Source organism: Eublepharis macularius, chromosome 5 (assembly GCF_028583425.1).
Source record: "Eublepharis macularius isolate TG4126 chromosome 5, MPM_Emac_v1.0, whole genome shotgun sequence".
Lineage (NCBI taxonomy): Eukaryota > Metazoa > Chordata > Lepidosauria > Squamata > Eublepharidae > Eublepharis > Eublepharis macularius.
Window position 1 is genome coordinate 150,109,148 of NC_072794.1, and position 15,171 is coordinate 150,124,318.

General features: G+C 43.8%; 1 protein-coding gene across 1 annotated transcript in view; it reads right to left on the minus strand.

Moving 5' to 3' along the window:
• Window positions 1-554: 554 nt before the first annotated feature.
• The window catches only part of ATP9A (ATPase phospholipid transporting 9A (putative)), a 129,860-nt gene continuing 115,243 nt past the window's right edge, over window positions 555-15,171 (minus strand). The window contains exons 24-28 of the mRNA XM_054981182.1: window positions 13,925-13,989; window positions 11,374-11,482; window positions 11,219-11,276; window positions 4,673-4,876; window positions 555-2,122 (exon numbers count right to left, since the gene is read on the minus strand). Coding sequence (XP_054837157.1) covers window positions 1,986-2,122; window positions 4,673-4,876; window positions 11,219-11,276; window positions 11,374-11,482; window positions 13,925-13,989 — 573 coding nt within the window. The 3' untranslated portion in view covers window positions 555-1,985. The remainder of the gene's footprint in view (window positions 2,123-4,672; window positions 4,877-11,218; window positions 11,277-11,373; window positions 11,483-13,924; window positions 13,990-15,171) is intronic.

Consider the following 15,171-nt stretch of genomic DNA (forward strand, 5'->3'; position numbering starts at 1 on the left):
GCTGGGGAAAAGGTCCCATCCCTTCTTGAAATCAGTTTCTGAGCAGGCTTCAGTCTTTTGGATCCATCAGCTGCTGTTGATAGTTTTTTGACTATGAGCAATGCAAATCCAGTATTACACTATAAACTGTCTGGTTTTTACAGACCTTGATTTGAAAAACTCGATTTTATTTTCACCTCCATTCCATTCATTCAGCCCAACTGATGAACTACATGGTCAGAACTGTCATATGGTTCAGCCCATTCTTGACTGCATATCTGCAGGTGCAAAGCTGGAAAGTGGACACACCTTAACAACTTTGCTTCTGGAAGGCCAGAATATTAGAGAAACCAATTCTCAACCTAGCAGACTCCTGAACATGCTGCTTTTTGCGCATAGAAATATGCTTTAAATAGGGAAGCATGGGGAGAGGGGAACCAATTCCCCACCTGTGCTCTGAAATAGCACAGTCCAGTGATATTTATGAACATGCAGTTCAGCTCTAACAGGAAACAGATTTTCCAAAAAAAAAAAGAAAAAAAAGGGCTTGACAGTAAAATAGCAAGAATCCCATGACCTTTCCCTTTCAAATCTTTAATGATTCATAATGCATCCGTTACTTTTCTGCAGAACAACATTTCTGATACTTTTCACAAAAGACTATTAGCAGCAAGTTTCCTTCCAAAAGGTCTAGGAAGGTCAAAAGTAGTGTGGTTCTATTAGACAGCAGTGTTATCCATACTACCAGCCAGCCCAGAGACATCTTCTAATCTAGAGCTGCTACCTGCCCGATGTACTTGGAACTCACTGGTATCTGGTGTCTCCCTGGGCTTAATTCCCAGGTTCTTTTATCATAGCACATGTATGTGCGCTTCTGGCCAACTGTCTCTAGAAACAGTTAAAGAGTGGAGAAAGTCAAAAAGCCAGAAGTTGCCAGATATACTAGACGAGCCTGATACAACTTGGCCATTTGGGCAGAAGCATGCCTTACCTTAGCAAATATGTATTTGCTGGTGAATGGTAATGCAGAGGAGGGGCATTTTCAGGAACAATCAGGTGCTTCATGTTCCCTAATGCACCAATTCTCCTTTTGCTTCACATTCCTTCCTCCCCCCACACCAAGACTCAGCATTGGCTAGAGGAAAACTGGAAGAAAAGTGGCTAAGAAGCGGGATTATATGGGAAGGATGAAGCCTCCCCCACCATCCATTCCCCCTGCAAATGTGGTCTCCACTTCTGTGTTAAGTCCTATGTGGCAAGCTATGCTTGCTATGCACTGTGTTCTTGGCACCTTACAGGATAGCTATTATAAAATTTGTCTTTCCTCAAACACTGCTGTTGAATAAAACAAGAGTTTTCCCTTTTCCAAATCCATGGAGTCCCTTTAAAAATAATATGGTCACATCACAGCAGGAAAGAGTCACGGCAGGACATTTTTTCTTCAAGGGGGTTTAAAGAAAACCACGTCCTACTGAGATGTTCACTTCTGGTTTGGGACACAGTATGGCACCGTAAGAGTTGCCTATTTAACAGTAAAATGAGTCACCCATTTGAAAGGATTTCCCAAGATGCTCAAAGGCTTATATCTACCTGAACCAAAAAGATTAGTAATATAAAACATCACAAGGAAGGAATACAAAGGAAAACAAATTATGAGAACATTTTTCAAATAAATAGCTTACTTCACAGTTTTCCAGTAAGCTGATTGCACATTGGAAGCCCTGCTCTTTGCAGATACCTGTCTTGGACTTCGCTTAAAATAAATATAAATGGGCAGAACTTGACCGATCACGCAGTGCACCTGTTAGTTTCCCCTGCTTACTTGGTCAGCTCCTAGCCATCTTGCTTAACTGTCAATCATTCAGTCTTTGTCTGCAAAGGTCACTAGCCAATGCACAATCCTGGCACGCAACTGTCAGATGCAGCTGTTACTATGATGAACACACACGGATTTTGTCTGTGAGCACTGTGCAAAAAATGAGTCTTTGCTTCATTGACAGAAGCACCTATGATGTCAGCTTCGAATAGCTTGGAGGAGAGAATCTTCGCCTCAGGTACTTCAGGACATAGAGAGGGAGACAGCTGACCAGAGTGATGACGGTCACCTTCCACAAGAATGATAAGGTTGCGATGAAATAAACATCTGGAAGGGAAGAATGAAGAAAATGATCCAAACAGCTGAAAGCAAGGGTGTCCCTGAGTGTGTGTGTGTGGGGGGGGAAGGGGAGGTAGTTGTGAATTTCCTGCATTGTGCAGGAGGTTGGGCTAGATGACCCTGGCGGTACCTTCCGTCCCTATGATTCTATGAAATGAAAAACCGAGTATTGCACAATATATACAGGAGGACCAAGTGGACACAGGAATTGTAGTAAGGTCATAAGGCAGGCCTTCAAGATCTAACTACATATTAGACTCTTTCAGGGCTGTCCTGGGTCAGTCTTGGGTCAAGCCCATAGGGGGCCATACATAGAGAGAGGGGTCTTAAGCCTTCAACCCCCACACTGCTTTTCCAATCCAAGGAGCTGTTACTCATCCCATTGGGGAAATATGTGAATACTGATAGACTGCACAGAAGGGGTAAACAGTTGCTCCCCAGAGCTATTTTCAGATCAGGAAAATGGTGCAAGAGGCCTCAAGCCCCCTTGCTCCCTCAGGGCCAAGGTCCACATGAATGGGCTCTTCCAAAATTTGAAAGTTTCAACACATAACTGCCAGGGCACAGCTGGTTTAACAGAAAGCCAAACTACAAGTGATGCCTGACACTAGTTGGACACTTGTCAGCTTCCCTCAAGTTTTGATGGGAAATGTAGGCAGCTTGCCGGAATGTTGGACAAGTGACAGTTGAAAAGTCCATTAGACAGCAGTCGGAGAGCCAAGCGGCAAGACCAGGATGCCTACATTTCCCATAAAAACTTGAGGGAAGCTGACAAGTGTCTTAACTAGTGTCAGGCGTCACTTGCAGTTTGGCTCAGAGAGAACTTTTCCTCCCTCTCCCATCATCCAATGAAGCTGATGGGCAGGAGATTCAGGTGAGACAAAAGGAAACGTGTCTTTACATAACGAGTGATTAAGATGCTGAATTCACTGACAGAGGATGTAGCGATGGCCACAGGCACAGACGGCTGTAAAAGGGGATTAGACAAAGTCATGGAGGAGAGGCCCGTCAGCGGCTACTAGACATGGTGACCAAAGGGAACTCCCACATTCAGAGGCAGTAAACCTCTGAATACCATTGCCAGGAGGCAACATCAGGGGAAGGCCTCAGCCTCTAGGCCCTGTTGCTGGTCCTTGTGAAAAGGCAGCTATAACAAATCCTTTAAGTATATACTGTGTCTTCACAAACCTGAATACATGTATTTAACCCTTGTGGATCTCCCCTCTCCCTCTCCCGCCTAATATCTCTGTGAAGAACGGTGATATATTAGCTAGATTAGGTCCATGGAGATCCTGACTCAGTCAGAAAGTTCACTAGGAGGCCCTGGGACAGTCACTCATGTTCAGCCCGCTTCACAGTCTATTGCAGTATTATCCAACCTTTTTTCATGGACAAAACTCTAAATTAATTTGTCAAATCCTAGAATTACTTATGAAAATGTTTACAGGCCAAAAAAAGTTGATGGTGGGGAGTGCGACTCAATTACTGCCCAACTGTTGTCATTTATACCGACAACACTCCATAATGATACAAAATTAACAGAGACACAATCCAACTAAACATCACCTTGTTGGTGGAAAGTGCTGTCATAGTCTTAGCTGACTTATGGCAACCCTTGCTGGGGCTTTCAAGGCAATAGAGGTGATTTGCCACGTCCCACCTCTGCAGCCCTGGTCGTCCTTGGAGGTCTCCCATCCAATTACTAACCAAGGCCAACCATGCTTAGCTTCCAATATCTGACAAAATCAGACTTGCTTGGGCTAACCAGGCCAGGGCAAACATAATCTTATTAACCATCATATTTCAAGGGATATTTGGAATTTTTCCACAGTATTTCAAAATTATTTATTGATTTATTCCATGATTTATTCCTGTGGAACCCTTTGAGACATCCTGCAGAACTCCAGAGTTCAGCAGAATCCTAGCTGGGGGAAACAGGTCTATTGTGAAGATAAGAGAATCATGCTAAGTGCCGTGAATCCTTAGAAGGAGGGTAGAATAAAAATAGGATCCTGATGACCCTATTTAGATTGGAGTTCGTCTGTATCAGCTGGTGCCTAAAACTCTTCTTCTCTCCTAGACTCTCAGGGCTTCACACATGGATCCAGCAATAATTCCCAACAACTGAAAGGGCTTCTGTCAGTTGAAGGGGAATTCCCAGCCTTCCTCCTCCCTCTGCAGCTGAAAAGGTCCCTGAAATGCTGTTCCTGGGGGACAGCCCCCCAAGAACAGCATGAGGGAGGAAGAGGGGATCAGTGAGAATCAGCCCCCACTTCCATCCATGGAAATCCTCTGCCAGATCCAAGCTATGAACATTTGTTCCTGAGATGGAAAATCCAACTATCGACCCCCCACACGCACACTTGACTAAAAACATACTAGAAGGCATAAGTGACGGTTATTTGCCGACCTTTTAAACAGTGGTCAAAATCTGTTTTCTGAAGAAAATGCCTCACAAGCTGCATGACAGAGCTGGCCCTGACTTGGTAAACCTTCTCCTGAGAGAAATTTTGAGAAAGACAAAAGAATGACTGTTACCAATAAATTCATGTAAGAAGACCAGTGAGGCGATGTAGCAGGAAAGACTGAGTAATTCTGCCACTATCATGAGCCAATGCCACGTCTGGATTGTCAGTGCCACCATCAACAACTCCGTGAGGATCAAGGATGTGAAGGAAATAGCCACAATGTGGACAAACTCTGATTCAAAGAGCAGCAGCGCTCCATACATTATGATGCTACCTGTGAGGGGAGAGAGGAAAAGAGGGGCGGTTACAGACCTTACCGGGAAAAAAAATCAAAAGATAAATATATATGGAGAAGCCATGATTATTTCTAACCTGGTAACTGTAGTGGAACAACTTGTGCTGAAGCATTTCAAATAATAGTAAAGTGACTGATCGCAGGACCAATAATGAAAGAAGTAAATGGACCAAATGGGGGTTCTTTTGAGGTATGCATTAAAATTTGGCTTCCCTCCATCCCTAGATCAGGATAACCACTTTTCAGGAATCACAGAATGTTGCAAGCTGTTGAGATACACATGCATCCTAACAGAAATACCACGAACAAGAGGTATATACTTTTTAAAAATGGAATGGGAAACAGAATGAATAAGCCCCGGTCATTTCATTATTTTTACAATGTAAACTAATGGGAAAAAACAAAAACCAATGAAAACTCTTATTTCCTCATTGCTTTGGATTGGCAATACAGTGGAGGAATTTCTCAATTGGATATATGGGCTACTACAGCATTTGGGGTTCACAGAAAATTCATCCGATACATCCAAAAGCTCTCCCACCCACAGCAAAGAAATGTCTGAATATTGGCTGGGTCTTTTGCTGCTATCAAGTAGAAGCCTGCAGTGTGTAACATTTGTAGTTGCCTCTAAAATGAGAGCCCGTTGACCTTTGTCTCTGAAGTTTGGCAAGTCCAATGCCTTGAGGGTGTAGTAGAACACTCCAAAATTTCATGCTGTTTGGATGTAAAACACAAAAGGAACAGGCAAGAAAAAACTGACTGGGTCTTCGTTGAAATCAATGGAAAACTTGAACAAATGAACTAATGACCAATGCAAAACACCACAGATGATATCTTTAAAATGAAAACAAAGAGAGAAACTAAGGTGTTTTCTACCTTTGCCTCTAATATACACAAAATCCATGTGGTTCTATAAGGTACTGGCAATTTTCTAAACAAGGTATCGGGTGTTCAATGCCCAAGCGGCCAATTTATACCTTCAAGTTGGCCTAGCTCCATGATAGTCGACCACTCCGTACGAGCCAGTCCCAGGTTAATCCTCCCAGATGTAATTTTCTTATCACCTGATGTCAACCCAAGCTCAATACTTTCCAGCAGAGAGTTCACACACGTGGCTGAGATTTCTCAAATACTGGGTAACGAAATGGCTTGAGTTGCATAAATGCACAGCAGGTGGGCCTGCATTGGAGTTCCAGCAGAGATCACCAAGGACTTTCAAGCCAAGCTCGAAAGGGACAGTGTACATCTAGTTCACATAAGAAGCGCCCTGCTGGATCCGACCAGTGGTCCATCTAGTCCAGCATCCTGCTTCACACGGTGATCAACTAGTTACTATGGAAGGTCACCAACAGGGCATGGAAGCTGAAGCCTTCTCCAACTCCTTTTCATTGACCAGACCTAGCACAGTTCATACTGCAGGAGTCTTGTTTTGATCCAGTGGCAGCTCAACAAGAGGTACTATCCGAGACTGCTCCCCTCCTGAACTGGAGCATCCAATAGCCCTTCCCTGCTTATCCTGTCAGGCATGTTTATATACAACACAGCAAGTTGTGCCTACCCAAGAAGCCTTCCTACATTTGTTGCTGCTTGACAGCTGTTGTCAATTAGCTGAAAGCAAACAAACCAAAATTGAACCCAGACAAGATGGAAGTGATGCTGGTTGGAAAAGCAGAGATCTTAAAAGACACTGTGCGTCCGACCTTTGATGGGGTTCATTTGACTCTGGCTGACTCAGTTAAGCGCCTAAGGGTTAAACTAGACCCAGCACTGCTGCTAGAGAAACAAGTAAATGCAGCTGCAAAAAACGCCTTCTCACAACTCAGACTAGCTTGGAAGATGGCCCCCTACCTTGACATGGCTCATCTGGCCACCTGGATTCATGCCACAGTAGCATTGATACCAGACTACTATAATGCACTCTATGTAGGTCTTCCCGAAAGTCAATTGAGAGACTCCAGCTAGTGCAAAATGCTGCAGTTTGTTTACTCTCAGGAATTTCAACAAGTAGGAGAGAGGCTAAAGGAAAGACTGCAATGTAATGCAGAAGACGACCCTTTTTTCTGTACTCTCAGGAATTTGACAGAGCATGCATATCACTCCCATTCTGCAGTTACGCCATTGGCTGTCCATCAGTTACCAGGCTTAGTTCAAGGCCATGACTATCACATTCAAAGCCCTTCATGGCCTTGGCCCCTCATAGCTTTGCAACTATCTCTCCCCCCATGTTCTGCCACAGCAGTTTCACACATTTAAACAGGCTCGTCTGCAGATACCGTTCTGCAGCTAGGCAAAATGAACAGCTGCCCGACCACCGGCTTTCTCTGTGATAGTCCCCTCCTTATGGAATGGCCTGCCTGAGGGGGTCAGGAATGCCTCCTGGATTTCCACAAACTACACAAAACCAAATTATTCAGGAAGGATTTCTACCCAGATTATAGCACTATGTCATAAGAAATAGCTTAGAGAGATACTTTGGGTAGGAATAGGGACTATATGCTATGCTATTGGATACTGTCTGCTGATGTACATATGTACCAACTAGGAAGTTTCCATCCTGCTAAACACGCCATGTAAATTAGTTGTGCTTTGTTTCAGAAAGATTTCATCTCTATGCTTGGCTTTAGGTTTGTTTTCAGATTTTCTGCTAACATACCACTATTGTACCTGTTTCACAGAATGTCTTAATTGTGGTTCATTATTGTACTTTGCTCAGTGAATGTCCTAGGTGTTGATTACATTGTATTTCACTTGAACTGTGTAATCTGCTGTGGATCTCAGTGAGAAAGACAGACTATAACAAGCAAGCAAGCAAGCAAGCAAGCAAGCAAGCAGATTTGCCTGAGAACAAGGTGGGAAGGAGCACTGGGTGTTCAAGCTCCTGAGTGAGGAGACGAGGCAGCGGCAGCAATGAGAACGGGGTGCAGGCAAAGAGACGGCAGGGGAGCCCACAGCCTCCTAGCACCTGCTGCCTGGAGCCCTCCTCTCACTTGGCCTCATGACAGAGTCTGCCGTGCTTTGACTCACAAAGGCAGGGACCTGCTTTTTTCAAAGTAATTTGTTTCCTCCACTTCTCACTTAAGAGGATTCGTGCCCCACCTTTCCTACCTTCAAGGGAAGGTACACAAATTCACTGGTACCAAGAAAAGAGAAACAAACAAAAAAGCTCAAAACAAATTCAATCGAACAGCAGTAACAGCACACACTCACTGCCCGCTGCAATAAACTTTACTATCTCTATTGTAAGGAGAAGTCCCGTTTAAAGAAAAGGGTTTCTCCATCTTTGCAAAAGCTCAACAGCTACCCTTGAAGAATGCAGACCTGTGACCATCTCTTTATGGGGGAAATAAGCACCATTCCAGGTCCCTTGTTTGGAATCTGGATCAAAGGAATATGATTGCTGTGTCAGCAGCTAGCAACAATTTACATAGTTGTATTGTCGAAGGCTTTCACGGCCGGAGAACGATGGTTGTTGTTGCCAAGACCACGTCAATACAGCCCGGAAAACCCACAATTTACATAGTGTTTTGGAATGCTCAAGCCCCTTCACATTCCCCATCTCTGTAATCCTTATGGTAATTGTGTAAGGTAGGCCAGCTGACATATTGCATGCACAAAAGGAAGACAGGCTTGCTTAAGACTACCCAGTGAGCTCATAGCTGAAGCAATATCTGAAGTGAGGGCTTTCCAGTTTACAGTATTAAGCATCATGAACACACCAACAGCCTATACAATCTCTTGGTAAGAGAGGTAACTGGACCACACCCCATCCTATTCTTGGCTGAAATCTTAGCTTTACTTGCTAGGAAACAAATCCCACTAAAATCAGAAGGTTTGTGAGCTGGAGAGAGAGAGAGAGGGGAGGAGGGAGAACCACTTTGCATCCTGCTTCTGGCTGACCTGAAAACAGCCACACAGCTTCCCAGATACTCAGCTGCAGACACAACTCATATCATCAGCATGAGTAATCTGCACGGATGAGTAATCCACAGCCTTTGCTTTCTGCTTGTTTGAAGAACAATTCCACCAGTGACTCAAGATCCAGCCATAAAGCGCAGACCGAAAAGTAACCTTTCCACCATCTGGGTGCTGCTCAGTGTTCGGTCATCCCCAATCTTGGGTGATATAAATTCTAGCCAAATGGCATGGTGTGAGCCATGGAGAGGTGAAGTCATCTGACCCGCAGAATGTAAGAGGAGAACAGCCTTGGCTTGAACATCTTTCCCACGATGTTTCACTCTCTCTCTCTCGCTCTGACCATCCAGAAACAGCCTCCCATTTTAAAAGAATAAAATTATTACTGAAATGAGTAGAGCCCAACCTGTCAGCGTGTGACCTCAGGAAATGGACGGACACCGACTGCGATGTGGCTCGCTCCACTTGCAAGCAGCAGGATGCAGAGCGGATCCGCGGGAGGCAACTACAGCCCTCCTTCACCCCACCCAAAGCCCCTGGTAGCTGATCATCCTCGCTCTTAGCTATTCCACGGGCTGATCGTTTGCTTCAACTTCAGATTGAAAAGGCTTTTTCCCCAGATTCCAGCCTGAAGCATCATTGAGGGGCTGAGTCTCAGTGGTAAAACATGGGCGTGGCATGCAGAAGGTTCAAAGTTCAATCCCAGGCAATCCCAGTTAAGGATGAGTGATGGGAAAGACATTGACAAGACCCTGGAGAGCCACTGCCGGTCTGAGTAGACAATACTCAGATGGACCATGGTTCTGATTCAGTATAAGGCACTTTTCATACAACCTTTGTAAGCTGTTTTGGCTCCTGGTTGCTAGCGGATTTTTAAAAACATTTTCAGACAGAACTGCTTCGCTAAGTGTGGTTGAGCAGGTTTTTTTTTTTTAAAGCTCTCCTTTTCCTGTTCCCATTTGCTGCAGAGAACTGTTTGAAATGTCCATAGTGCTTCCGACAGTGTTGCCTTTTTGATTTTCCTGCTCAATTCCCAGCATGTTCTCATTTCAAATGTGTATAGATTAGTGCTATAGCACTGTAATGACAGGTGTACCAGGTTCTCTGAATTCCCACCTTTTATTTTTTAAAAAAATCTCTAGCTCCTTAAAAAAACGAAATTCAGAGAAACTGCTATACCTATCATTACAACACTATAGCACATAATTATAGCAAATGATACTATGCAAATTATACAATTATACAACACTCTAGCAAATAATTAGCAACATTTTGTGATTTTTTTTTTTTAAAGCAGACATCCTGGTGGCCTGGAGGAGGGGGGTAAAAACAGACTGTTTGAAATGGCCACAGCAATTCATATATGGTTCATAACTGGATGTAAATTGTGTTTGAAACTGCAGCTCCCACATCACTATACATGAATTTGGGGCAGCAACTGGTAACAACTGTGTTAAAACAGAAATATGAAAGGGGCATAAAATTCATCTCCGTTGCTTCCCCTGAGTGTTTTTACACTCAGGGGAAGCAACAGAGATGAATTTTATGGAAAGCTGAAGAGGTGGGATAGTTTCTGATAGAGCTGAAGAGAAAGGTAGATTAAAAATTTTTACCTGATCCTTTTGGGCATAAAAATAAAGCCAACAAAGCACCAGAAACTTTGAACTTGGTTGGCATTCTAGCAATATGACCCAAGGAGCTTTGTGTGGGTACTACCAGGGCAAGCTTGCCAGAGGAGAAAAAATGGACTGGATCCAACCAGCTCGCCCACCCCCTCCAATCTTGCCCAATCTTACCCCCTCCAATCCTTACTACAGCCCAGGGTGGTCTTAGCCACAGGGCATCCAAGGAAGCTACCCAGGGTTGGGGAGACACCATCCATGGTCCTTCCCACCAGTGGAGGGAGGGAAAAGAAGAAGAGCTGGCAGTGGCCACTGTGTGTGCCTGCCTGCCTTGCATAGGTCAAGGGCCACCCCTTTCTGGAGCCAAGGATGGCTCAGGCAAGGGATGGTGGTGGCAGTGATTCTGGGGCCCCATCTGGGTCTTTTGCTCAGGCCCTAAAATCACAAAGAGTACCCCTGCTACAATCCCCATCCCACTCAACTTTTGTCCATATGATTCCCATGATCTCCAGTTGTACCTGTTTCCTTTTTTTTTTTTTGCCAAGGGAAAAACTGGATGAATCTAAGCCACACTTCTCTGTTGCACTGCAGTACCACCACGGCAAACGGCTAGAGCATGTAACTGTTCAGCTTTGCTGAACTGAGCATCCTCCAGCCATCAGCGCAGAATTTGTTTCCCCCAAATTTGGGAAAACATGAAGATTGAACAATTCGTTTCTCAGCTCATTTGATTATACAGTATTAATAATTTTAGAAGCAACTTGATAAAACAGGTAAAGTGTCGTACCTTGATAGATGCTTATCAAAACCCATATTAAAAACGTTTTGTAGGATAACGGCCTCCCCTGAAAATAAAAAGGACAGAAAAATGTTTTACATATGTTATGCTAGAAGAACACATGCAGGAACCCAAAGGAAAAAAACCCAGAAGCTCTGTCGAACCTTCAGAAGATCTTTGTAGAGCTCTGGGTACAGCATGGCAACTTCTGATTTGACATCCTTGTCCAGGACCAGAGAGAACACTGGAAACATGGTGTAGATTGTAGAATATCTGTAAACAGTAATGAGAGAAACACCCATTGATTTCCTCATTGTTTTAAGAGATTTCCTTTTGCACACTGGAGGCAAATTTAAGTGGAATGGATGACATGTTTTTGCTGCTTTCTATCTTTCCTCTTTTATGCTACCTCCTGACCAAGTGGTAGAGTCTTCCGAAGAGACTCTACAGGTCTGTTCAGGAGCATCTTGACCTCCAGGGAGATAAGCCTCAGGTGCTAATCCTTGCTAATGCCATCAATCCTCCTCCTCCTCCAATATCTGAGCCCCGCTCTTGTACATTACTTTAAGAGAATTTGCACCATGTATCTGTTCATTCGTGTTTCTGCTCGCTCTCCTGATTTTACCTCCAAGCAAAGCCATGATCACACAGTCAGCTCCCTTGTCCCCATACATACTGTATCAGCGCCACTGCATAAGAACATCAGTGCCATTGCATAATTACAATATGTTATTATTTTATAACATTCGGAACATTTAATTCCAGGAGATGAACAGGTTTCAGGTCAGTGAGGAACTCAGGTGAAATGCTGGGGCATAAGAGGACTTAATAATTAAACTCAAACAGCAAATCATTAACAAAAGAACATTTTAATGTGTGGTGTAGTGGCTGGGATCTAGGAGGCCAAGGTTTCAATCCCCACTCTGCCATGAATGGTGACCTTGGGCTAGACACAAACCCTCAACCTACCTCGCAGGGTTGTTGTGATGATAAAATAGAAGAGGGGAGAAAGTTTTAAGCCATTTTGGCTATCCATTTGGGAGAAAGGGGGATATAAATGAAGTAAATAAATGAATAAAATAAAAAAAACAAGAATTGTGACTCAAAAGCTAGGTTCTGTTCACCTAAAAACTATATCATTATATACTTCATATGTTTTATATGGAACCAAAACATGTAGACTGTAAATGTAACAAACACACACATCAGTGTGCAAACAACAGGACTGGAGTTTAGTGGCACCTTAGAGACCAACAAGATTTTCAGCGTATAAGCTTTTGAGAGTCAAAGCTCCCTTCTTCAGATATAAGTGTATATCCCTGAGCCGTTATATCCCAGGGACAGAGGATTCTTATCTTGCCAACAATGCCAATTTCTGCTTTAATCACTCTGTGTTGTAAAATTGTACCTTTACATCCTGACTCTCTTCTTTGCTTCATCCCTCCCACCTCCTGACTGGGATATAAAGACTCAGGGATGTCTGCTTCTTGTGCATACAACACAACACAATACAATATGGGCATATTTTTAGGAGCTACAACTGACTATGCCTCTATGATAAGAAAATAGCTTTGCCACAAAAAGCAAGATCGGGGTCCAATAGCACCTTAAAACCAACTAGATTTTCAAGATATGAACTTCTGAGCATCAAAGCTCCCTTTGTCAGATATGAGGAATGGAAAAAGGAAGGATTCTTTATAATCCAGGCAGAGGGTAGGAGGGGTATGACAAATTACAGTGTCAGGAGGCTAGCTAGAATATATGTAATTAGCTTGACAGAGCAGGGGTGCAAAGTGCAGAAAATTAGCATACGTAATGTGAGAAAAATCTAATGTCTTAGTTCAATGCTGGGGGATCCATTGTTCCAAATTTGCAAAGAAACACAGCTTCAGGAATCCCGCATTGTAATTCCCCCCCTGAAACCTTGCCACAAAGTAAGACACAAAACTTACACATCAAATGGCAGAATGGACCACACCGCTTTAGACTACAGGTGCTAGATTCTAGCTCTTCGCCTAGAAAATGCCACTCAAGCAGAAAACTAGCACAGCAAGAAGAAAAATTCTCACTTTTTTCCCATGCTGTGCTGGTTTCTGCTTGCAGGCCTCTACCCATTGTCTGAAGTGGTGTAGTCCTTCCTACCCAAGTCAGGTCTCTCCCATCTCATTGCTGAATCATATCACCTGTGTGAAACAGGCATTGCTGTTAACAGAGCTCAACTTCAAATCCACTTTATGATACTGGATGCACACACACACACACACCCCTGCAAAGGGAATGCATTCAACTGCATTTTCTTCCACAAAGGTACCTCTTGGAAAGAGTGGACATCCTAATTAGTTTAACATACTTTAAAAAAAAAATGTATATCCTGTGTTTCTTCTGAAAGACAGACTCCAAGCAACACAAAACCTCTGCTCCTGACGCTTAAATAGAAGGTGTTTCAACAGATCCTAACAGCAGCTGAAATTCAGCTAACCGGATCCATGTGCTTATCGCTGTTGCTGGATAAAAGCAGCTTTGAACAAATGCAGTTCTCTAAGTCTCATTCCACTTTCTGATAACTGCAGCAACAGGAGATAGGACACCCGTTTGTAGCTTAATCAGCGTCACTCACTGCTGCGAACACTTCCAAGCATCTGACAGGCATCAAACAGACCTCTTTACATTTTGATCTCTCAGCACCCGTATTTTAGGAAACCGTTTGGCTCTTACCCAATAATGAGGAAGCCCTGGTAGAGCGGAACGGAGGCAAAGTAGAACACCGAAGAGAAAACAGCCTGTGGGAGAGAAAAGAAGGGCTTTAGCCAGTGAGTGGGCTCAGTTCAAGGTGTCGATTATCACCTACGAAGCCCTTCATGACCTTGGCCTCTCATATCTGCAGGATCGCCTCTCCCCCCAAGCTCCGCCATGGCAGCTCCACTGAACAAGGCCTTCTGCAGATACCACCTCACAGCTGGGCAAAATCTACAGTTGCCTGTGCATGCACTTTATCTGTGGTTGCCCCCACCTTGTGGAATGGCCTACCTGAGGAGGTCAGAAAAGCTCCCACTTTCCTGACTTTCTGCAAACTATATAAAACTGAAGTATTCAGGAGGGCTTTTCCACTCAGGAAATGAAAACGTTGTGATGCAACATCCGCCCATTGGTCAGCTATGACTCGGTGCTTGCACGGGGGACTACCTTTACCTTTAATAGGGGTGTGCTGTAAGAAATAGCTCAGAGAGATGTCTAAGTAAAGAGACTGTGATTGTAGACTATTCTACTGGGTACTTTCTGTTAATGTAGATATGTTCCTACTGTATAGTTTCCACATTGTTAAAGATATCGTATTTAATCGATTGTGTTTTGTTTCAGTAATGTTTCGTCTCTGTGTTCGAATTTATGCTATTTTTCAAATTTCTACAACCCATACACTATTGTATTTGTTCACTGAATGCTCTAGCTGTTGACTTGCACTGTGTAATCCACCTTGGGTCTCAGTAAGAAAGCAGGAAATAAATACTATATCCTGCCCCCCCCCCCAAATCTCAGCTAAAAGCAGGAGAAATGACACTGGTATAAATGGGAAGATGCAGAAATCCATATGTTTCCATCCACACTATCCTCAAACGGGCTTTCAGCGCTGTCTTTCAGGAAAGAGTACCAAAGCAGGCTTGGGGAAGCCCAGAAGGTGGGCAGAAGCACAACAGTATTGTGGGGAAGCCAAACTTGATTGCTGCAGTTTGGCGACCAAGAGTTCCATGCAGAAGCAATGAGAGCTCTTAAGAACTAACTGTCTGCTTCCACTCATGGAATAGTCATAATGTGAGCTGAATTGAAGGTGGGGGGGGGGACACAGAGGAAGGAGAGATCCAGCTGTGTTCTCTCTGTCCATTCTACCAATTCTCCCTCTTCCTGGAAGCAATTCCTGTGCCTCAAATCCTTCCACACTGAGGCAAGGAAGCAATGCTGACAAAACA